Genomic DNA, 24,639 nt, shown 5'->3' on the forward strand with positions numbered 1-24,639 from the left:
TATAAAAGTGAGCAGCTTTAAGAATCGTTTTAGATGAAAAGTAATACCCATAGCTGTCAACTTTTCCCATTTTTTTAAGGGAAATTCCCTTATTCCGAATAGGATTCCTCGCAAGAAGAGGGAAAAGTTGACAGCTATGGTAATACCCCAATATGGTTACTGGGCTGATCCTGGATGAAACCACAGAAATTGGGAAGGGTCATAGCTCAGTGGTGGAGCAAGTTTTTTGAACGCAGAAGATTCCAGGTCCATCCCATAGTATCTCCAGGCAGAGGCTGGGAAAGATTCCTGCCTGAAATACTTACTGCTGCTGAGCAAGGTGATCCAGGGGTCTGGCTGGGTAGAAGGCAGCTTCCTATGTCCCTGAACCTGTTTTGGGGGAGCTACCTGTTGATAGGATGTGAAGCACAAATGTTCAAGTGGCCCTGTTAATACCGCAGTTCACAACCTGTGTACACGGAGGTAGTTCTATTAACTATAATACAACTACTCCAGAATAATATGAATTATGGGTTTCACCTCAAGATTCCAATCATTTGTCAGAGTTACTTAGGTTGGAACCCTAACTATGTAAGTCCTATTGAATTCAATGGGGCTCACTCATAAATAAGTGGGGTTAGAAAATTGAGATGGCCATGGTACCCTCAGCAGAATGAATAGGTCTGAGGCTGTGATCCCATTTGCAATTACTGGGAAGTGCTGGACTGCAAATCATGCCACAGCACAAATCCTTGAACTCTGGCCAGGCGAGAGATCAGTTTTAAAGTCTTCATACAGAGAATTGGTACACCTTGACCATGGAAATCTAGCTGATGAAGAATTATCGAAACAGGACCTTGTCCTGGAATCTATTTCAACTGGAATTTGTTCCAATACCTTAATAATAAAACTGTTTGAAGACTTTAAAACTGATCTCCCGCCTGGCCAGAGTTCCTGGATTTTTTTTAAAAAAATATTTTTTGACTTCTGGATATCACCAAGAACTCCAATTTCTACGGCGCAAATCCTTAGCAAATACTTGCAGAAGTCAGCAACTTTAAAGAGCACCAAAACAAAGATTTAAAATTGTTAAAGGCTTTAAGGAAAGGCTTTTGAGTGGAAAACTGGTGAGGAAATTACAATCAGACTTGCTTCTGTGCCTTTAACAAAAGCTTGATCTTGGGGGGGAAATCAGGCAAAGGTCTTCACAGCACTCTCTTCTAATATCTGCATAGCATGCTGTTGTTAAAGAAGTACGGCCTGGTAAAAACAAAAGAAAAAGCTAGCAGCTCCCCCCCCCCACCTCCGGTCGTAGGTCTCCTGTTTGGAGAAGTTCATTCTGAAAATCTTGCGTCACAGAGGAAACCTCCAACTAATGTTTGTCTGATTTCATATCAGAGAAGCACTCAGTAGCCAGACCTTGGTGAGGTTGGTATTTTCTGCTATTTTGTATTAGGCGGTTCATCTATGGTGGTGGCGGCTGGCTTTTGGTTGCTCAGAAATTTGATTAAAAGTTTGTTTTTTCTGATAATTACTTCTAATAGGAAATCGGTGGGTTTTTTGCCATAATCCTGACAAACCAAAGTTTTGCAGGTAGGTGACAGCAGGGTGGCTGCTTGAACCACTTCCTCTGTAGGACCCAAGAGAGAACCACTGCCTTGCCGTGAAGTGGAGTGGAAACTGTTTCCATAGCTACAAAGGGAGTTGCTCTGTTAAAAAGAAACCAAGCAGTCTTTCTAAAAGTTGTTGACAGAGACAAATCCTTTAAATGCCCAACTCTCTGGTAATACTACATGACATTTCGACCCACAGGGGGAAAGATCCCACAGGAGTTGTAGAGCTCATCCAAACCTCTTTCTGCACGGCCCTGGGAATCGAGGGAGCAGAGGCCTGGCCAGGAGAACATGCTGAACATTGCAGACGTGAGTCACAAGGGGGAAATGATCCTGAACTTTGGGCTTCTCACTGAATTACTGGCTCTCTTAGGACAGAAGCAGAAGAATTAGCATTGTACCAATTATTTCTGAAAGTAAGCAAGTGAGACTGGAGACAGAAAGTTGGGAAAACCCTGCTTTACTTCATCAACAAATATGTTTCACTCAGTAGCTGCTCACTTATAAACTTTATAAACTGCTCACTTATAAACTTAGTTACTCTGAAACAATTCCCATCTGTTTGTGGGCAGATACTGACATTTCCCAGCTTTTCCATATATTTCAACCATCAGGGAATATACTCTCACATCAATTTGCTCGCTAGGAAACAGAAGCTGCACATGTTACAGAGGATTCTGGGAACAGATATACTAGGAGGGGTTAATATGCTAAAATAGCTGCCTTTTCAGTTACATTTATTTAAAATTTGTGAGCTTCCATCACAAATACCTGAGGAGTGTTTGCACTTTCCTTAATGGTTTACCATGCTAAACTGCAGATAACTTTTCCGCCATACCAAGTGACAGTGGGATACTTACCAAGGTGCCTATTGGTAAGATTCCACAAAGAACTAGAGAAAATTCTCCCAATAGTCAGGGTTTTCTTTTCCTTTCATTCTCTCATCAGTGAAAAAATCCCCTTTCCGGAAAATAACACCTTCCCTCCAGAAAGACAATTTCCCAGGGCAGCTTACAGAGTCAGAATACAGTAAGTATGCAACAAAACGTACAAAAAGTAGAAGTAGAATGGAAAACTAGCACAGAAATCTTCAGGAAAGGTACAAACAAGCTAAGTTAAAAAGGGCTGTGGAAAATAAAAGTGTGTTTGGAAACCAAGTCAGTGTCAGACAAACCTCCAGAACAGAGGTGCAGGATTACATTTCAGTTTTTAAAAGCGATTAGTGAGTGTTGCAGTCGCTGTAGTTAAGAAACAAAAATGAAGTGCCTTGGAGAGCGAGCTTTGTATTGAAACTGTCATTCAAGAGGACAAAATGCTTCCTTGCCTTTGGCTGTAGCAACAGTCAATAACTTCCTCCATGCTCTTAAGAGAAAGACATAAGCTAAATGAACATCATATTTGACTATTTTTATGAGTTTGAAAGAGCTCTTAATTGGGTCAGAGCTGATGGCTTAATCTTCCCATAACTGAGGAATGTATGACTGACCCTTTCTAAGATTCTGTAGTGTTCTCATCTCTTGTATCTGAAGAAGTGTGCATGCACACGAAAGCTCATACCAAGAACAAACTTAGTTGGTCTCTAAGGTGCTACTGGAAGGAATGTTTTATTTTGTTTTGCCAGATTCTTGTAAACGGAAACTGAAATGGCATCTTGGCGTGGAAGTGGAGTTGTGTGTTGGACTCCCTAAAGGTCTGGTGCTTATAGCACACCAACAGTCATTTGCCAAGTTCCAGATAAACCACTTTACTCAGAACTGGTCTGTTGGGTGTTTAACCATGCTGTGAGGGCATTTTTCATCCCTGAACACCGCATGTTTGGGTGCTGCCACGTGATGACAGTTAATGTGAGACATCAACACTATTCAACACTATTATTTCTTTAAAATCTGATCCTGTGGTCTGCATAATTCCATTTGCCAAGGATGAAGGGATATTTCTGCCCCTTAAACAAATTGTTTGCAGATAGAGCCAAATCCCTGGTAGGTTTTTTCCCCCCATTTTATAACCAGACACCTTTTAAACCTATTGATTATAGGACAATAAATGCTAACCAGAGCGAGAGAAAGAAGTGAGAGACAGGGGGCTTGTGAGACCAACACTTGTCATAGCTCAGTCACTTGTCATATTGCTCAGTCATAGTTTAACACTGTGTGTGACCAACCCAGTGACCATTAGGGAAGTTTTAGGTATTTCACTTGGAGTGCTGGGCCTGGGACCTACAGTCTGGTTTGGGGAAGCTTTGACGACAAGTAGAACAGAGCTCTGAATTACTCTCTTCTGTCACAAGAGACTACAGTGGTATTAAAGCATGCATTTTATGCAGAAGGACATTGCATACATATGCATGTTAGATATAAGAAGTTTTAAGAAGTTTTCCATCTGTCTCTAGCACGTGATATCTGTCTTGCAAAAGTTCACGCAGATCACCACTAGAGGTCACTAGTTCACACAATTTACAGTTGTATGAATAGATCTCTTCTGCATTTTTGCAAGTGCTTTTGTGCAAGCTGAAACAAAACCAGTATCACAGGGATTATTTAATATGAGAACAATCTATTATTTTACATACTTGATTACCAAACTGGGTTGTACAAGAATTACTTTTCATTAAAGTTTTCTTTGACATTTTCACAATACGATAAAAGACACACCAACCCACACAAAGAAAATTGAAAAAGGAAAGAAGATACAAGATTCTCTCTCACAAGTATATTCCAACTTTTGTCCCATACATAAAAATATGTGTGTCCCCAGCTCTCGCTCATGTGTGTCCCATACATAAAAACATGTGTGTCCCCATACATAAAAACATGTGTGTCCCCAGCTCATCTGTTTCTTCTCCCACCCTAATTACAACAGATGTAATTTTATTATCCACCTGAATATTCCTAGTAAATTACTGTGGTATAATTAAGCATTCAATGGAACTCTTCTTTTCTAAAATCATATACATCTGAGACATCAATAGTAATCTATCACACATGACCTGAGATATAAGGGAATTTTGTTGGTAGGAAGTTACTTTATTTTATTTTCATTCCAGACCCTCCCAGGTGTCATTATTTTCCAGGGCTGTCCCAGATTTAGAGAAGCTGTCCCGGTTTCTGATCTGATCCAGAATGTTCCACTTTCCTTATTGGAGAAATGTTGGAGGGTATGGAGTTATCCAACCTCTGAGCTGTCTGAAGGCAATCCTGTATAGGGATATTTTTTTTTAAAGTTATATTATGATTTTAATATGTTGGAAGCTGCCCAGAGTGGCTGGGGCAACCCAGTAAGATGTGTGGGGTATAAATAGTAAAATTATCATTATGGAATGGAACGTCCCTATGTTCATTGAAGAAATGTTGGAGAGTATGTGATTCTTGTTCTCTTCTTTGTATTAAAAAAAAATGCATCTATGAGAATAATAGCTGATAATCAGGCAATGTTGTGTATTGTAAACAATAGGAAAGACTGAATGTATGTTTGGGCAATGCTTTAAATAAGAGAATTTTTGAAAACCAAAAAGTAAAAGAGAAAATCCACCACACCGCCAGGGAACATTTGCTGCATTCTTGACTGCAGGTTCGTTATGGTAAGTGAAATTGGCTTTTGAAGACATAGTGCATCGTAGAGAGAGGCGTGTTGCAAATGCTCATTCTTTATTGTGCAGTAATTGCATTGGAGACGCATCTCTTGCGCCGTGGGGAGGCTTCCAGCAAATGGGAATAACATAATGTCTTATTGAACACAGAACAATGTAGGTCTAGGTTTTAAAAGCACTGATGAGTCTTTTGACCACTTCCTTGCATTATGTACCCCCCAAAAAAATCTTTGTTCCCTAGAGCTACCTAGGCATGCTTTTTCGTAGATTGTCTAATGCCATTATGTAAACGGGAGAGAGCAACTCTCAAAGGCTTGCTGGTGTTCATTGATGAATGGTGGCAGGAAAATGTAGGACTAAGAACGTGGCGAAGAATCCTGCGCTGCTTGTTTGAAACAGGCTTGGGTTGCATGAGATGCTTGCCTTCAGATGTAGATATAAGAAGAAGGGAGGCTGTTTACTACACTTCTCAAATGTTTGATTTCGTTCTGAAAAAAAAGCATTTGGTTACCATTTTTGTAGTAGAATGTACGAGGAAGAATATATTTATTGCAGGAGAGCAGAGGTAGTCCACGTGGTGCCTTCCAGAAATTGCAGGACTACATTTACCCATCATCCATGACTATGATTGGCCATGCACAATGATGGGAGTTGTAGTCCACATCTGGAGGGCATACACTGGCTGTCCCTGCAGGAGATAATACAATGATTTATGTAATATTCTTGTGACGGTAAGTGAATTTCTTTGACAATTCTTGATGGAAAATGTGCTGCCTTGATAGAGTTAGCACAGGAGTAAGAGAGACTAAGGAGGAACAAAGCAGCTGCAGCTTCCCTTCTGGAAGCCTGTCCCTGGAAGCCCTAGTTCACCCTACCAAAACGTGTGAACCAGGCCTCTAGGTCATCATCCTGGGCCATCTCTGAATTCAAGAGATCCACCAGGGTTAGCTGGAAAAGACCCATCAGAAAACTATCCAGATTCATTAGCCTCTAGGGGTGGACCATCCTAACCAGAGGTTCTACCCTGCACCTAAGATTGTGGGGCCCTGGCGTGTGTTTCACTTGTGTGATGTTACGCCCACACATCGTCATGTGCCCGATGTGTGTGTGTGACATCATGCATGCGACGTCACATCATCGGGAGGAGGCCAGTTGCAGAGCCCAGCCCAGCACGGCTTCCTCCCTCATGCTCAAGAGGAATCGGCCACTGAACTGCGCCACCCGTGCCCTCGGCATTGAGAGGGCCCACCCCCCTGCCAGCTGATATTGAGGGGGATGGAGACATTTCCACCCCTAGGAGTTGGCACACCTAATCCTAACTGAGCTTCCACAGCCGGATATGACTTAAACCTAATCAGGAAGTCAATCTGATCAGCAGAAGGGCAGAGTTGATCTTGAATTAATGTGTGACTTGAGATGAGTAATGTGCAAATCACAATGAAACTTTTTATTCCGTAGTCTTGAATTTATATTCTTACACTCGTCTTGGGAAGGAGCACTGCTTAGATTTATTTTGCCATCTGCTTTAGGAAAGCAGATTTTCTTTCTTTCTGGATGATCAAAATCACAAGAAAATAATTAACTTTTAATTGCCATATCTCAAAAGCTTTGCATTTACTAGAGATCTGAAAGCTTGACAAATGATGCACCCTTTGCCCTAAGGGTACCTGCCACATCAGTAAGAGCATTTTGTGCGTCCCTTGGTACAAGTGATTTATTTCTTAAAATTTGTATACCACTTGGTTGTGGAGGGAAAACTCAAAGCAGTGGTGGGACGTGGGTGGGTGATGTCACATTTTTGCAGAATTGTGAACGAGCGAGATGCAGTGTCTAAGATCTTCTTCCCGTCCCACAGTGTGCCCTGAGTGTTGCTGTTGTTTGTTTCTTTCTCGGCCTAGAAAGCACACTGGTTATTTTTAACAGGTGATTCTGGTTTCTGTCTTGCAGATGACCTGCTATGACAAGAAGCTGAGGCAGACAAGTCCTGAGCAGCTGAATGACCACATGGTGGTTCCACTGCACTCCAGAGTGAACGGCTGGTCTTTGCCACTCCACTCGTTCCAGCTGATCACCCTAGTGCTTTATTCGTACTTGGCCATAGTGGGCTTTGGTATCTACATTCCTCTTCTCCCAAATGAATGGAAATTGGTAGCCTATGCTGTATCCTTTCCCCTTCCGTTTAAAATCCTGTGGTAAAACTAACACTGCAAATGAACTGCATATGCCATGTGTGGCGGGAGGGATAGCCAGTGATTTGCCTAAGCTGCAATTCTGGATCCAGTTACTTCCGAGTAAGCTCCATTTAATACAGTGGGACTTAGGCTGCAATTCCCAGCAAGCTTACTCCAAAGTAACTCCCTCTGGAATCAGAGGCACTTACTTCCAGGTAAGTAGGGTTACATTTGCAGCCTGCATAGGATTGCACTCTTATTCTCTCATTGTATTCTGAAAACAGGTGCAAGTTGTGAGTTGTTTTGAAATGTGACTGATCTTTCTTTGCAATCCAGACCACATGGTTAGGGGCAAGCAGGGCTGTTCTGTCTTCATTCTCTTCTCCACCTCCACCTTTTCCACTTCCCCATTCCTTCTCTCCTTCTGGGTTTCCCACCCTCGTGAAATTAGGCCAAGCTCATGGGCCACAGAACCAGACAGGCACCTTTACTAAATTAGGTGGTTTATGTCCATAGCTGTCAACTTTCCCTCTTTTTTAAAGGGAAATTCCCTTATTCCGAATAGGATTCCTCGCAAGAAAAGGGAAAAGTTGACAGCTATGTTTATGTCCTTAAGGGAAATGTCAAAATGTTCATCTCTCAAGCTACTAAACATTTTCGTGGGCGACTTATGTCGGCAAACCTGCAGCGTGAACAGCAACATTCAGTAGTATTATGACAGCATTATTACAACCAGTGGGCCTTTTCCCCAGTTAAGTGTGTGCACAGGATTGCAGCCTTCTTTGAAACTTGTGGGGTTTTGTCTTTCAGAGGAGTAGGGTCTTGTCTGGATTGAACTTTTTGGGTACCAAAATGTATTATCCCTCTGTTTATACTTTTAAAACTTGATTGTGATCATTCAGTAATGTATTTTAAACCATTTGTAGTGGTGCTTAGTGTTGTGTAATGTGGCACGGCTGCTTCATTTAGCTGCTCTTTTTAAAAGGCTCAGTAAAGTTTCCCCCCCTTCCTCTGTACAGGATGAGGAGTCCAGGGGTCAAGAAGGACACTAACATAGTGAATAGGAAACTCATAAATCCTGTAATTGATACACTCTTTGTGTACTAAACACATGATTGTTGCTAGGAAGACTTAACGGTGCCCTCAATTATTCTTGCACACGATGATCCAGTTTAAAGTGAGAATATAATTGTCAAGTTAGAACAAGTGTTCAAGTATGGGTGCCAGATGCAGTTTTTGGCCCTTCTGCTCCATTTGAGCATCAACTAGAAAAACAATTATTTTAGTAATAAAACTTTAAATCACAAATGAGAACCATTTTCCTGACCTTTAACTATCCTGTTCAAACAGATTGAAACATGACAGCCAGTTGATTTAATGGATTGATTAATGAATTATAGAATCGTAGGATTGTAGCGTTGTAAGGGAGCCCAAGGGTCATCTAGTCCAACCCCATGAAATGCAGGAATCCCAACTAAAGCACCCGTGACAGATGGCCATCCAACCACTGCTTTAAAACCTCCAAGAAAGGGTCAATGATGAGGGCAAATCGCTTGAAGATGAAGTTGTTGTAATGCTTTCTTATAGATGATCTGCTTCTAGGGTCGACATCTTGCTGGTTTTGTTTGATCAGGGTGCTCCCCTGATGTTGGAATAAAACTTCCATCATCTCTGACTGTCAGCCAAGCTAGCTGGGGCTGATGGCCATATAGAAAGGAATTAAGACATTTGTTGATAGTTGGTTGTTATTGTATGAGTGGGAGCAGTTTTAGATCTGAAAGATAATGGGTAGATATTTTTTCATATCATGCATGGTTATTGAAGGACCTTGTCTTTCCTTTCTAAAAGTGTTCATATATGGAACTAGTAAACTTTTAAATAAAACCAACTATAGTACATTAACAGGAATTTTCCTATTCTGGGGAGAGTAAGGAGGGCACCTGAGATTGTTTGGGATTGCCTTTCCTACAAGCAAGGGAGTCTCAAGACGTGTTGTCCAGGTGTAGTACCTTCTCAGAATAAATTATTGTACTGCTTTGATGTCTTCAAGACGTTCAGTTCTGTTTGTATAGAACTGTGGTGCATGGGAAATTCCTTTTCCTGACATGTCCTGGTTTTCAGGTGTAAAAATGGTGTCAAGGGGGGGATTTTGCTGAATCTGCAAAATTTCAGGGAAATCTCAGGTCTCCCCAAAGAAAGCTCAACAGCTTTGTGGGTGTCAGGAATTTTACATTTTGAAATATGGCAAAAATGGTGGCGGTCAATGTTGAATCTGTGACAATCAGACAGTATTTTTCTCTTCCAGAGTCCTGCAAACAAATCCACTAAAACTAGTAGCCTTTCTTTGTGGCATAAGAGAAAATTATACCAGTGACAAAGCTTTCTGCCTGGCGATTTGAATACTGAGACAACTAAGCAAATCTGGTGACTTAATGTAACAAATGTAAAAAAATAATCCAGATTCTTGCATTCTCTTGTTTTTTGACTTTTCCTTAACCTCATTGCAATGCAGGTGATTGGCTTAATTTTCGTGCATCACTTAATCACTCATCTTGTTGCAATCACTATCGATCCAGCAGATCAAAATATATTGAAGAAGAAAAATTACAAGAAACCAATGCCAATTTTTGACCGAAGCAAATGCAAGCATGTTATTCAGAACCAGTACTGCTATCTTTGCGAAGCTGATGTGTAAGTCACTCCCATCACGGACCATAGGACGCACCGGACCATAAGACGCGCTTCATTTTTAAAGGAGGAAAACAAGAAAAAAAATATTCTAACTCAAAACTGACTGCAGCGGCTGCGGAGGAGGAGAAAGCAGCTTTTGGGCTGCACGTTCCTCCTCCACAGCCGCAGCCGCCAGTGGCAAAGGGGCTGGGGGAACGTTTCTCCTTCCTCCCCCGCCCCTTTGCCGCTTGATTTAAAGCCAACTGGGGAGAAGGGATGGATCCTAGCATCCTCCCCTTCTCCCCAGCTGGCTTTAAAGCCGGGGGGGGGGAGAGCCGCCCTGATGCTGTGCGTGGTGCTAGCTGTTCTCCCCCCGCTTGCTTTAAAGCCAGCTGGGGAGAAGGGGAGGAAGCAGGTCTCACCTTGTTTCGGATTGGGTTGCACTCCCCCTAAAAGTTCAAGTACCTGCTCTGGGAATTTACTTTGTCTTTGAAGGGTCAAGGAGACACAGTGGTTCGGAGAGCCTATAGCTTTCCCTGCTCTTGGATAGTACGACTGCAGAAACCTACATCCTCGTAAACTTCCTAGTTAGCTACTGTGATGAACTCTGGGTGAGGCTATCCTTAAAGATGGTTCAGAGACTTGCTATTCATATCCATATTTCTAATCCAGTGCAGTACTTTCAAATTTTAAAAAACTGTATCTCTGACTTCCTGCATGGCTCTTCTGGTTGTGCATGGACGGCTCATCAGTTCCATGTACATTTTGTAAATGCAATGTATAAATATTTAGACTTATCATAAACACGAGACAGTCTTTATTTATGTGGTCTATTTTAGTACCTGAGTTCTATTGTGTTCTATTTAATGTATCTCTTCTTCTCCTCAGAGGGCCAAAAACCAAACACTGTAGTACCTGCAATAAGTGTATTGCGGACTTTGACCATCACTGTAATTGGCTAAATAACTGTGTTGGAAGCCGAAACTACTGGTAAGCTAACAGCAGTTGGCTTTGGAAATATGTCTCTAAAATAAAGGCCCTATTTAGGAAGCCAGAAGTGAAACACCCACCCCCATCTCTAGGAACACCCGTACTTTTAAGCAATCTGCTAGTTTTGCATCCAAAGTATCAAAACTGAAGTGGTTCTATGCATTAAATAAGCATTCCAGAGCAACTAATCCAATTACCTAAAAAGCTAAATTTTTGCCCTGAGTAAATAACTTTGATTGCTTCCAAATTGGCACTTTTCAGAGGGAACATCATCCTTTGATCGCACACTCTTTATGTGGCATCTAGAAAACCTATTTGGCATTCCAATGTCTTCTGTGTTGTCCTCCTGTCTTCTCTGAGCCCTGGTTTGTAAATAATTTTTTTTAATGAAATGCAGTTGAAGTATAGACATGGTTCCATTAAGGCTCCTGTGCCTTTAATTAAATACTTACTGTTTGTTGCTTCATCACATTTTATTGCTTCTTGTTGAGCATGACGGGGGGTGGAGTTAGTGATGAATAGCCAATTAATTGCTCCTTAAATAGCCTCTCTCAATTTCTGTGCGTTTTGGTATCCGGATTCTTCTTATTCTTTATTAAATAGCATATTAATGTTGTTTCTCAATAACAATGGAAGGCGGGGGTGGGGTGGACAATGCAATTGGTCAGTAAATCCAGGGGAACAGAAACTGAAATTAGAGTGATTAAGAAAGATTGTTCAGGGCAGGCTTCCTCAAACTCGGCCCTTCAGATGTTTTTGGCCTACAACTCCCATGATCCCTAGCTAGCTGGACCAGTGGTCAGGGATGATGGGAAGTGTAGTCTCAAAACATCTGGAGGGTCGAGTCTGAGGAAGCCTAGTTCAGGGGGTAATGAACAAGCTTCTTATCACTCTATAGGGGAAGCACTCTAATGAGCCGAACTTGCAAGAATTAAACTTTTAAATGGTCAGATTTTTTATTTTTATTTTTTGCTGAATGGGACTTTTGAGTTAATATTATAGGAGGATGGCATGGGAAGGGATATCAGGTTAGGATAAAGTGCTGTATGTTCCATTTTTATGACACTTCCAGCTCACTGTAAACAAGCAGTGCCTTAGCAGCACTTAAGGGCTCTAGTGTGGAAGTAACCCGTCCTATTTTTATGAGTTATACAAGAGTAGCCACAACAAATCCTCTCAAAAACACACTCCAAATGTGAATATATCTAAGAGCAGGCCAAGGATCTTTCCACCTCTATTGAACTCTTTACTCCACACCCTGAAATCTTGGATAGTTCCCCAGCTAGAGAGAGCTACCGGGAGCGGGGAGTGTTTTTGCTTTCTGCCTTCAAGCCATCGGGGCATTTTTTACTCCACGGCATAGAGGTGCATTAATTAGGTATTAAAGAGAGCCAGCAAGATCTTAATCAACTGGACGGAACCTATTTTCAAATAAAGCCAAAGTATTGGTTTGCTTTAGGAGAAATCAGTTTTAAATCTCCCCCAAGTTTTTATATGCCGATGTTGTAATGCATTTATTATAAATGAGCTGGCTGAGGAAAAGCTCATGAAAGGCTATTCATCCCTTGTGACACAGCTCTGGGAGCTGTGTAAGTCACTCATTGCATGATAATTAATTTCTCCTCTCCTTATGCTAGCTTTCATTTTATTAATGCAAGTATAAATTGAAGGTTTTTATGCTGATGAAGATAGCCCAAAGTGGTCTGATCCAAGGCCCCTACACTGTGGCCACCTCCTTTAACAAGCTAAGCATTATTGCTCCAATTAATGCACACCACAGATGGAGAGCAATCGCCTCATGCTAGGTGACATTCAAAGAAGACTTCATTCTTTGAAAGGTTGTTGCTCTCAGTTTCTTCATTTACTGGTTTTTAGTTTGTCTGGACCACAAAGTGGTGGGGTGGGGGAATTGTATAGAAGGGACAATTTCCTAGATGCCAAGATCCAAGTTTGGGACAAGTACTCCTTGGTGAAAGAACCCCAGCACACAATATGTAGCAAAGTAAAGTATGGAAATATAGGTTGTTAGACCTTTAAAATATGCATTTTTAAGTGAGTGCCAATGTTTCCTTCTTCCCCTAGCATAGAAAAAGGTGTTTGATAAGTTAAAAATGGTTTACTTACAAACTCTCCAAAAGTCAGATTAATCTGCTTTTCCATGAAGCAGCCAGAAAAAGTTGTACAGGCAGTAAAACTTGGCTTACTTGTACAGTGGTGAAAACTCTTAAATTATTGGTATAGCAACTCAAGAGTGGCTTGTGAGAGCCTTGCGGTCGGAGCTGGAACAACCAACTAAATCTCTTGGGAACTAATCTCTGGAGGAGAACAATGTCTTGAATATCTAGTTCCTCCCAAGGTGAGGGGGAGTGACCTAGGCTAAGCCTGGCAACACAGTTTATTCTGTGTTATTAATCTCTTCATGCATTAGATTTAAGCATGTCAGTTATATGAGACTGGCTATCCCACAAATGCTAGGTGGTGTGGGGAGCACTAGTGGCAGCCCCTCTAGCTGTTTCTCCTGAACACCCTAACACTTCCCCTCTGTTGGCTGACAAAGATGTGTGTGCCCCATGGTCTTCCCACCAGCCTCTAAGCTGGCCTGCTGCCACCAGGTGCGCCAAAGGACACTGCCCTGTTGAAGTAAGAGTCTTTTCTACATGGAATGAGAGGTTCAATCTGCTGCTGTGTTCACAATCTGCCCTTCCAATTCCCTGTTCAAAATGATTTATGTCCAACACTGCTGGCTGTCCTCACTGATATTTGATTAAATCCTAATTTGCTCATTCCCTAGGAATCTGGGAATTTAAAAGGTGTCACAGCATCATGGGGAGGGCCAATGGAGATGAGAAGGCAAATAGCTCCTTCAGCATTTGGGGCAAACTGTTCTGCGGCAAAATTGAGGGCCAAGCTAAGATTGTTAGTGAGGTCAGTCACACAGGCCAGCTGCAGAACCTTTTTTGGAGAAGCATAGTTTAGGGAGCAGTATCCTGAGCCAAAATCAGTTGGTCTTGTACACTTCCAGCTGCGACAACTGGCACTGTGTGCCTTCAGATAACCCTTTCTGCTTATATACCTATCCCACAGAATTCAGAGCAGAGTATTCTGGAACATGTTCTCTTGGGAGTTGGACATTCCTGTTCTAGGGCATTAATTTAGATGAAGCACCAGCCCAAGCTCTTGGGTCTAGTTGTTGCCCTGCTTGGACTGATAGTACAACCTAAAACACACTTGCCACTTCCCTGCAGCTGCACATTTGTGGGAGATTTTGTAGTCATGGGCAAGCTGTCTTTCAGGAGAGGTGGTTTTCTCATTGACGAACCTCTGGTAGGTTTCCCAAGAATTGCAGAGTTATCTGGAACACAGTATGAAAATCATTCCTGAGCGTGGATGGGGAACCCCAGGCTTGCAGGCCTCATTAGGTCTCCCAGGGATCCTAATTTGGCCCACCGAGGCCGTTTCCCCTCAGCCACAACCCTTGCTCCGCACTGGTTGTCATGGCGTAAAGCTACAGCTGCAAAGGAACAAGCAGAAACCTTAGGGTGGGCTCCCAGGTGTTCCATCTACATGAGACCTGCATTCAGTAGCACCTTTTAAATCCACCAAGGGTTAAAATCTAATGGAGGATTCCACTGTTAAACTAGCCAGGCAAGTTTCTTGGTCAGTAAATGGCACTATCTTCTGTCATTAGTATAACAAGGGAGGTTGCTTTGGCCTGAAGACAAATGGGTGGGCTCCCCTCCCCCACTTGGCTGGTAGTGAGAAAGATAAAAGCCAGAGTTGTGTGTGCAGCTGGCACAGAAGCAGAGAGACAGAGCCATGCTCGACTTCTGCTGGAATCCAAGGCTGTGACTTGGATGGGAGAAGCAGGACCTTCTCGGATGCTAATGCTCCATTGTAGGCTCAGGTTGTAAATGTGTGCAAATGACACAACATTCACAAAGTCTCTGTTGTTCCTCATTACAAGAAAACCAAACCCTGGATAAGCACTGAAACCCACGGAGGAAACGTTCAATTTGTATTTGTACAGCCTTCCACAGATTATGGCTAACTGGAATCTTTCTGTTGACGTGTTCATAGGTTTTTCTTCAATGCGATTGCTTCTGCTGCTCTTGGAATCCTTCTGCTGATATTGGTGATGATATATGTCTTCATCCAGTATTTCGTGGACCCAGAACGGCTACGCACATCTCCTCAGTTTGAAAGTATTGTTCCACCGACTTAAAAAAAAAACTTTTTACACCAATGTGACCTAGTAGTACTTTTCCAAGGTAGTGCCTATGGTTTCTTAAACAGAAACGGGTGGTAATTAAGAGGGAAAACCAACTCATAATTGGTATAGTACTGATTAGACAGGCATTTGAGCAATGTCCTTCTCTCAACCAAAATTAGGGTTCGTTTGCACAACTATTGTAATTTTGTGGGTGGCCACACAAAGTGGTATAAACATACAGTGGTACCTCGGGTTATGTACGCTTCAGGTTACATACTCCGCTAACCCAAAAATAATGCTTCAGGTTAAGAACTTTGCTTCAGGATAAGAACAGAAATCGTGCTCTGGCAGTGTAGCAGCAGTGGGAGGTCCCATTAGCTAAACAACAACAACAACAACAACAACAACAACAACAACTTATTTATACCCCACCCATCTGGCTGGGTTCCCCCAGCCACTCTGGGCGGCTTCCAACAGAATGTTAAAATACAATAATATATTAAACATTAAAAGCTTCCCTAAACAGGGCTGCTTTCAGATGTCTCCTAAAAGTCTGGTAGTTGGTTTCCTCTTTGACATCTGGTGGGAGGGTGTTCCACAGGGCGGGTGCCACTACCGAGAAGGCCCTCTGCCTAGTTCCCTGTAACTTGGCTTCTTGTAGCGAGGAAAGTGGTGCTTCAGGTTAAGAACAGTTTCGGGTTAAGAACGGACTTCCGGAACGAATTAAGTACATAACCAGAGGTACCACTGTACTTGTTCTTTTCAAAATATAATAAAGTAAGACCCTGGTTGAGAGGACTTTCACAAGATGAATTCACCATGTAAGAAGGAAGATATCATTGAGGTGGCAAGGTTTTCATCTTGTTGCATTAATTAGTTTAGGAACATAAAAGCAGAAGAAAAGCTTTCTGGCCCGTCTAGTGCAGCATCCTGTTCTCATAGTGGTCAGCCAGCTGTCTGTGGGAAACCCGCAAGCAGGATTCGACCGCAAGAGCAACTCTCCCCTCCATGTAGTTTCAGAAGCACTGCTGCCTCCAGCTGTGGAGATGGAGTGGAGCCCTCATGGCTAGTAGCCATCAAGAGCCGTCTCCTCTGTGAATTTGTCAAGTCCTATCTTAAAGCCATCTTGGTTGGTGGCCATCACTGCCTGTTAGCACCCTGTGTGCAAGATTGCGTAGTGCATGCAATGGTGCCAAATGGTTCACATCAATGCAACACATCATGATGTTACTACTGTCTGAAATCTGGAAATATTTTATGAGATTCCAGTTTTAATGTTATACATTTCTGAGTTTTTTGGAAGTTTGTAATTATGTTTTCATTAGTAAAACTGCCCAGAGTGGCTGAGGAAACCCAGCCACATGGGTGGGGTAGAAATAATAATAATAATAATAATAATAATAATAATAGTAAGAATGTGAAAAATTTTCATGCAATATTCTTTGCTGAATTTTATTGTGTTATTATCTTCCTGAGTGGGTCATGCAAACTGCTATTCTGAATGATGCTTTGAATAGGGCAGTGGGCAGGGGGGGAACCAAGAGGGCGGTAGCCCAGAAAACCTTGGCAACCACTGCTTTAAAAGTGTGTTTCATCAATATTTATTTATTCACTGATATCCGGGTGATTGGCCAGCGTAGACCTTAGGGAACAGTTTCAAAACTCCTGCCATAGTATTAGAACAAAAGGGAACAGCATTCATTTCATAATTGAAACCAGAATAAAATTACTTCTCCCCATTATTTTTCCCCCAATAGGTGTCACTAGAAATGGCACCTGGCTGGTATTTCTCCCTGTTGCTCCAGTAGAGACCACAGCAGCTGGCATCCTGAGTGTAGCAACATTAACTGTGTTTTTGGGATCTGCTTCTTTCTTGCTGCTTGGACATTTGTTGACGTTTCATCTTTACCTCTGTAAGTAAAACAATTCTGAAAAAGAAAGGATAAGGTAAAGGTAAAGGGACCCCTGACCATCAGGTCCAGTCGTGTCCGACTCTGGGGTTGTGGCGCTCATCTCGCTCTATAGGCCGAGGGAGCCGGCGTTTGTCCGCAGACAGCTTCCGGGTCATGTGGCCAGCATGACAAAGCCGCTTCTGGCGAACCAGAGTAGCGCACAGAAACGCCGTTTACCTTCCCGCTGGAGCAGTCCCTATTTATCTACTTGCACTTTGACGTGCTTTCGAACTGCTAGGTGGGCAGGAGCTGGGACCGAGCAACGGGAGCTCACCCCGTGGCCGGGATTCGAACCGCCAACCTTCTGATCAGCAAGCCCTAGGCTCTGTGGAGTGCAAATGAAGGGCTCAGTTTATGCAAAAGACAGGCTTTTATCCCCAATCTTAATGGTGCCCTGAGTGTACACTATTTTATCACTAAAGGGAATGATGGTCACAGATAATGTGAAAGCTCACTGAATTTGCTGACACCCATCTAAGCTGCAAAGCTTTAGGGATTTATAGTTTTTAAATCTTTAAAAAGCACAAACTTCCATGTACGTAGTGAATAAAAAGATGAACACATATGAATACATGACTCGACATCGACCCAGGCTGTCTACCATATCTCGGGAAACAAGCACAGAGGGAACATCAGATACAACACACACGGTGGACTCTTTACAGGTAAGATCTTCTGTCCTCCTTAGATTTGCCTTTCCGTAGCATACCTGTTTCTAGTATATATTCATCTGGAAGATCAAACGTGTGGCCCTATTCAGGTGTTCGCCTGAATATGTGCGAACAAAATGTGCAGAGGAGGCAGGTGTGTGCATGAAAGCCCCACCTCCAACATCTGCACACGCCAGTTCCATTTGAAACCTTCCCGCACTAAGAGTGATCGGAAAGAACACACTTAGAATCCTCCCCATGATCAGGAACCATATGTTTTCAGGGTTCCCAAATCACAATGAGGATTTTGACTTCACCTGAATGTGGTTAGAATCCCCCTTCTGCAAGGGCGCTGACTTGGGCTCCAGATCATGGGTGCCCAATGGTGCCCACGACAGAACAAGACACCCTCTATGAGAAGCTTAGGTTCTGTTTAGGTGGAGGAGAGCCGGGGATCCGAGTGCTGTGGCCTCCTCGCCATGCTGCTGAACTCGCTTGGCTGTTCCACTTGCCTTGACACTTTGCCCGCTGGCTCCTCTTGCTCAATTTATAGGCAGGGGAAAGGCTTAACCCCTCTTTTTCCAACGCTATGGCCTTGATGCAAACTGCGCCACCGCCACCCAGGCTGGGTATGTTTGATGCTTTGAAGCTATGAAACATTAATTTCATGGATATCCTGCCTGATTTCCAGTTTGGCCTTTAATCTTCCAGCTTTTGCCACACATGCATTCTAGACACCATTTAGAACATCTCCCCCTCTTTAACGTGCATTTAAACTTAAATCATAAAAAGTAGTATCTATCTAGCACAGGAGCAACCCTCTTATAGGTTTGTGTTCACATTCTTAGGATGTAACTGAAGTAAGAAAACCAGATGAAGTAGCACCCTCCTCTATATCAGGGTAAGTTAACAGATACGTGATTATCATTTTATTGAGACCAGTGTCCAATGAGCAAGTGAAAATTGTTGCAACCAGAAAGAGGAATTTGGCTTTATTTAGGAATTTGCCTTTCATCAAACACCAGGTAAAGTAAACCATAGTAATAACTGCTGCATACACCTGTTTTCCATAGAAACATGAACCATGGTCCTGGGCTCAGACAAAAGGCTCAGCAAACCCAGCTTAGCTGTGGGAAGAGTTAAGGCAGGAGGAGAAAAGAAGAGCTTTGGTTTTTCCTTTGAGCATCTGCATGCCATAGTTTGTCTTGGTGTTTCATGACAACTGGCCAGTGGGTTATTTCTGTTCCAATTAAAATCATCTCAGGCTTCAACTACTTAGTAGAAAACACAGCCATTATATATGATTGACAGATTGTGACCATCCATAATGTAAGTAATCCATTGCTCAAAACACAAATCAGGGGCAGATGAGAGCCATTTTTTTTTTTTTTTTTTTTTTAACAGAATTTATTGGCATTTTCACAAAACAACATAAACCCAACCCCCACACCTACAAATATCAAAACAAATACAAATACACATACACATAATGTCAGGATTCTTCTTCTTATCTGTATATCTTGCTATAGAAAAAAAAAAAATTCTAGTTCCGAATCTTGACACTTGACTTCCCCCGCCTATGCACCTTCGGTTTTAATACAATACACTTTCTCCTTAACATCTTTTCTCTATAAAAGTTTAACTTAACTTGATATAGAAAGAAAAAACACCTTTGTCTTATCTTTTGCATTATAGCCTAAAACTTAACCAAATATTCTTAGAGCTAAACTTATTTCTTCTATCATTTAGCATGCTGCTTTTAACTTAAATTCAATATCTCCTTACTTATTTAAAATAAACTTATTTAACAAACTTCACACTCCGATTTCGGATACCATGGCAGACCATCTATGTTATACAATGATTAATTCAACCCACTCCCCTTTTGTCCATTGTCTTCTCCTGTCTTTCACCAGAACCGAATCCCCTATTGTATGCTTCTGAATGTCCACAGATCCAGGTTACAACCCCAACAAACCCTGCATCGAGCTCCAAGATGTTCATCCTCTGCATTCTGAGCTTCTCCGTAGCTTTGTACCAAAATTCTTCTTCTTGTAGAAATCTTAATTCTCTGTCCCTCGACCCCGAGCTGCCACCTCGGAATCTAGATATTAAAAAACTTTCCGTTTCAGGGTTTCTGCCACCCCCTGAAAACAGTCCCTGTTCCAATCGGATTTGCTCTGCCATCTCAGACCATCCTTCCAGCACATCTTCCAGCTCTTTGCAAAAGTCTGTTTCCATTGAGTAGATTTTTTGGAAAGCCTCCTCTGTGGAATGCAGATTATTTCCATTTATAATCCCACACAAGACTCTTAATTTTCGATTAGTCAGCTCCAATTGAAAGACAGTGAGCTTTTCCTCTACCTCCCAGTCCTTCTGTGCCAGCATAAGCGCAAAGTCCAACATCTTCGGGGAAGGGAGGTGGGTATCAAATTACATTTCCTGTCTTTTTCCTCCTTTGTCTCAATTTTTTCCTGCGCAATTCCAAATCGCCGCCATTTCTTCCGAAGCCAGAGTATAAAGACCAAAACTTCAAATGGAGATATTTTTCCTCAATTAACCCCTGAGAGGGAATCTCTACAGAGTCAGTTTTCAAATTCCAAGTACTTTCAAATGATTAGTGTAGCAGCAGTCACTTAAAGAGTTAAGTCCTTCCACCACCCGAAGGGAGAGAGGCGGGCTGCCTTTTCTTTTGATCCCAGAGCTTTTCCCGAAGTACAAAGAGTCAGTCAATTACTCACAGCTTCTGGTTTCTTAGCAACTCCTTAATGACAGGTAGAACAGAGACGCTCCTCACGGACTTTGCCGCCGCATGTAAACATCCCGGTTGGGGCATGTCCCCCTAGAGCCCGACTCCGTGGTCCCTTCACCCCCACTCCCCCCTTACAGGGGGCGCGGGGGAAGGGTTCGGAGCACAGCGGGCATAGCCGGGGAGCCCAGGGCGCGGGACGCTCTTCCCGCGCCCCAACCAGAGCCCTGCATGCGGCTGCAGGGCTCCTAACCCCCGGGATGAACTGGGTGCCTCGCCACCGAAGCAGCCCAGGACCATCCGTGATGGCGCCAGCCGCCGGAAGTACCGAGAGCCATTTTTTTCTGGAAACAGAACAACAGAAATATCAGTCTGATAGTACCATCATCACAAGGTTGGCATACTTTAGTTGGGAGGCTGTGCACTCCCAACAGGACTTAAAACAAGGCATAATGTGGACACACCACCAAAATGCCAAATACCATGGTGTACCAACCATGTCCCCTCATTAGCCATATACAGAAGAGGTCGACCCATGTCTGGCAATGGGCAAATACTTCCATGGTGAGGCAACTCCACCCCAGTCCATAGATATAATAATGCCACAACACCACCAACTTGTATGGATGCTTGAGTCTCCTTATCCTGCACACACAGTCTGCAAAGAACAACCCTTTTAAAATAAAAACAATGCCCCCCCTAGGGGGCGCGGGGCAGCAGTCTAGCAAGACAACCACACAGCCACAGCTCATTTCAAAGAAGCATGTATAGAGAATTCTGTCCTGCCAGAGATTCAGTGTCCCTGTGGGTGGGAGGAACTTTCCCCCTAGAAAAGGGAAGGCGCAGGTGTGGCCATAATTATATCTTCACAGAACCACCGCAGTAGCTCAGAATTAAACAGTGCTGAGACAGGAAGCTGGAGGAAGAAGTTTTGGGTCACACCAGGGAGAAGATGTGGTCATTTTTTCAATATCCATTTTTCACAAGTTTTGCATAGTTCTGGAAGTCTGCATGCAAATCAGCTGGAATAATTTCAGGAGGCTGCACACAGTCTATTGGCTTGGTTACTGTATATGCTCATAAGATGCCATCTCTGCCCAAAGGGCATCTGCAAGGGAATAATTTAATACTTTAATTTTGCTTTGCTCCCTAGAACTCATGCCAATTAACTGCGCTTGATCAAGAACAGCATCAGGAACAGCTGGCTTCCTCAGAAACAGCCTGTGTAGCATTTCCAGAAGATGACTGTGTTTCATCGATGCAAAATGACCATTGTATGCACTTGATTCAGCATAGCTAAAAGGAAATGTGGAACGCCAGTTCCTGCTCTCAGTTGGGTCGAAACTGGACACTGAAATCACGAGAGGAGATGTTCCCTTCCTTATCCAAATCAGCATGCTTCTTTTGTCTCTGAGAAGGTGCTGTTATGTGGAAGGCTGTGGCCAGTCAAAAGACCACATGTAAAGAACATGGTGAACTTGGAGGATGCACCAGGTCATTCTTCTAGACCAGGTCTGTGTGTACAGAACTGATGAAATTTTGGTCTGCAGGTTCCCCAGTCTATGATAATGAAGGCCTTGAAGTGTTTTTCATCAGCTGGCAATGCGTTATATGAAGACCAGCTGATAACAGCTAATTATTTGGTTATAAGCTGCTTGGAGAAGAGGGTGAGGATAGGCAGAGGGTGGCTGGATAGAATTTCAATGACAGGAATCATTTTGAGGCCCATGCCTCAAATGTGTCTCCCAACTCTGTCTCTTTTTAATGGGAGCAGCATGTGTTTCCTGAAGTTGTACCTCAAGTGTGAGTAATCTCAGCTGCAGAGCCAGCAGATATCCATAAGGCATTCACAGTAGCCATTCACAGGTTCTTCCTTGCACAGAACCAGTAATAGCTACTGTTGTGAATGCATTTGAGAGTCTCTCCCTAGTAAATGGGAAGCTAGTAAATGGGTAGCAAAATATGTAGCAGATCACAGGATATAGAGAAGATAGCTTGGAGGGTAATCATTTGACATTGCCAAAAAGAGTAGTAAGTCTTAGAGTCAAAAGTATCCTCCAAGTGGCATTGGGAAGGCTCAAATAAATTAGTCTGATTTCCCAAAAATGTATTTATATAAAGTCCTGCTTATTAAATGCCAGTTGGAAAATACTTTCCTTTTTGTCTCTATGCTGAAAACCAGTTTTTTAAAATAGAAAATGGATTGTGTATTTGATCCTTTTTTAAATTGCTATTTCTTATAAATAAATTATATGACTTTGTGGCATTACAGGAACATTTTAATAAACTCCCCCCCGAAAACAACACAAGAGTCTGTCTATCCTATTTACATATGTAAGATTGGGCCTTACTTGACTAAAAATTACAGAGGTTGATTCTCATTTGCACTTTGCATGGGGGTGAGATCCTTTAGATTGGAAAGTTTTCTAGATTTTTAATATGTGTATGATGAAAGGAAAATGTTATTGAATGAAATGTACTTGTTTTTTAATCCTCATTCTTTTCATAAAAAGCATTAAAGATAATGAAATTATTATTTTAAAATTGCCTTTCAAATATGGGGAGGAATATAGTCTATGAAATATTGGAGGCATATAAGGCAATTGTGTCATAAAGAGCCTAACACTAGGCTGCTTCGTTCTGTAGGTAAAGGTTGGAAAGCACATTCCTGAAAAAATGAACGTCACCCAAAGCTTATATTAAAAAAACACACAGTAAATTAATTGTACAAGTGCATGATGAAGAATAACTAGCCAAGTGGCATCTATTCTGACCCTGTGGAGTTAGCAGCCACCAGTTCTGCGTGGCTGCTCTCATTCTCTGGGAGCTTGTGAACAGGGGCTTTTGCGAGGGTGTTTAGTGAGCTGGTTTGAGGGAAAGCCTGGAGTGCTATGACACAAGTGTATGCAGGAGCAAGAGGCATGGGCAGTGACCTGGAACACCTGTGCCATGTTTGTTTCCCTGCCTGAGGGTGTATTGAAGTTACACCTGCAGCAAATGTAAGCTGGCTGCCTTGCTGGAAGAGAAGGTTCAGCAACCTGAGGCCCACCTCTCCACACGTAGAGTCTTCAGAGAAAGATATTCTAGAGGGAGCAGACTGTCCTGGATTAGTGATACTGTGGGGGGGGTGGTGGGACACCCCTAGAGGAGGAAGATCACTAAATGCAGGAAGCAAACACTTGGAGGAATGCGACACACAGAAGCGGGACTGTCAAGAAACATGTTGTGTCTTTGGGGCGGCACAATTGATTCCAGGCCCTCCCCTTGGACCCTTAATTCTGGGCCACAGGAACAAGGACAGCAGTTGCAGGTCTCAGAACATACCCAGATAGCTATAGAAGGAACAGTATATAGAAGGATTCCTGCCACTGTCCAGAGGAGGATGCGATGTGTTGTGGTGGAAGGTGACTCCCCCTACTGATGGGACAGAGGTTGCAGTGTGCAGATGTAACAAGATGTCCCAGGAGGTGTGCTGTCTTCCAGTTGCAAAGATTCAAGATGTGACAGAGAAGTTACCAGCTCTTATAAAGCCCATCAACCATTATGCATCCCTCCCTCCCTTGTATCCCATGTGGGTACCAATGATACCACCAGACACAGCCTTTGGCATACAGCAAGGGACTATGAGACTATGGGTAGGAAGCTGAAGGCACTTGGGGCACAGTTGGTTATTTCATCACTCCTTCTTGTTGAGTGATGGACCCTCAACAGGATGACCCAGGAAGAAAGAGGAAAATACTGGAAGTAAACAACTGGCTGTGCAGATGGTGTTGGGGAAATATTGGCTTCTTTGAACATGGTTCTCACTTCCACGAAGAAAGACTTCTGGCAAGAGATGGGTTGCACCTCATAGAGGTTGGCAAGAATGTGGATTAAATTAGGATTAAATTTAGGTTTGTTTCATAATCAAATGCCCAGCTGAACACTATTTTCTTATGGATTCTTGTCTCATTATACATGACAAAGCTATCTTTAGCCATCTCACCCCATGCTTTTTCCTTTAGGACTAATTGCAGTCGTTAACAGTCATCAACAGGTTTTCCACACCTATCAGCCAATCACCCATTCC

At 42.7% G+C, this 24,639-nt stretch overlaps 1 protein-coding gene across 1 annotated transcript; it reads left to right on the forward strand.

Annotated features, from left to right (window-relative positions):
- The first annotated feature begins 1,359 nt into the window (after positions 1 to 1,359).
- LOC117059112 (probable palmitoyltransferase ZDHHC11) lies at positions 1,360 to 23,103 on the forward strand. The gene is made up of 10 exons (XM_033170634.1): positions 1,360 to 1,407; positions 1,792 to 1,901; positions 7,126 to 7,338; positions 9,862 to 10,040; positions 10,908 to 11,009; positions 15,087 to 15,211; positions 16,977 to 17,132; positions 17,715 to 17,836; positions 18,670 to 18,722; positions 21,724 to 23,103. Exons 2-10 carry the CDS (start codon positions 1,884 to 1,886, stop codon positions 21,737 to 21,739), a joined length of 984 nt encoding a protein of 327 aa, XP_033026525.1. The 5' UTR covers positions 1,360 to 1,407; positions 1,792 to 1,883; the 3' UTR covers positions 21,740 to 23,103.
- The last annotated feature ends 1,536 nt before the right edge of the window (positions 23,104 to 24,639 follow it).

Source organism: Lacerta agilis, chromosome 14 (genome assembly GCF_009819535.1).
Source record: "Lacerta agilis isolate rLacAgi1 chromosome 14, rLacAgi1.pri, whole genome shotgun sequence".
Classification (NCBI taxonomy): Eukaryota; Metazoa; Chordata; class Lepidosauria; order Squamata; family Lacertidae; genus Lacerta; species Lacerta agilis.

Coding starts and splice junctions, on each gene's coding strand:
- LOC117059112 (XM_033170634.1), top strand. Junction 11,010..15,086: donor GTTGGAAGCCGAAACTACTG/GTAAGCTAACAG, acceptor ACGTGTTCATAG/GTTTTTCTTCAATGCGATTG. Junction 17,133..17,714: donor GACGTTTCATCTTTACCTCT/GTAAGTAAAACA, acceptor CCATGTACGTAG/TGAATAAAAAGATGAACACA.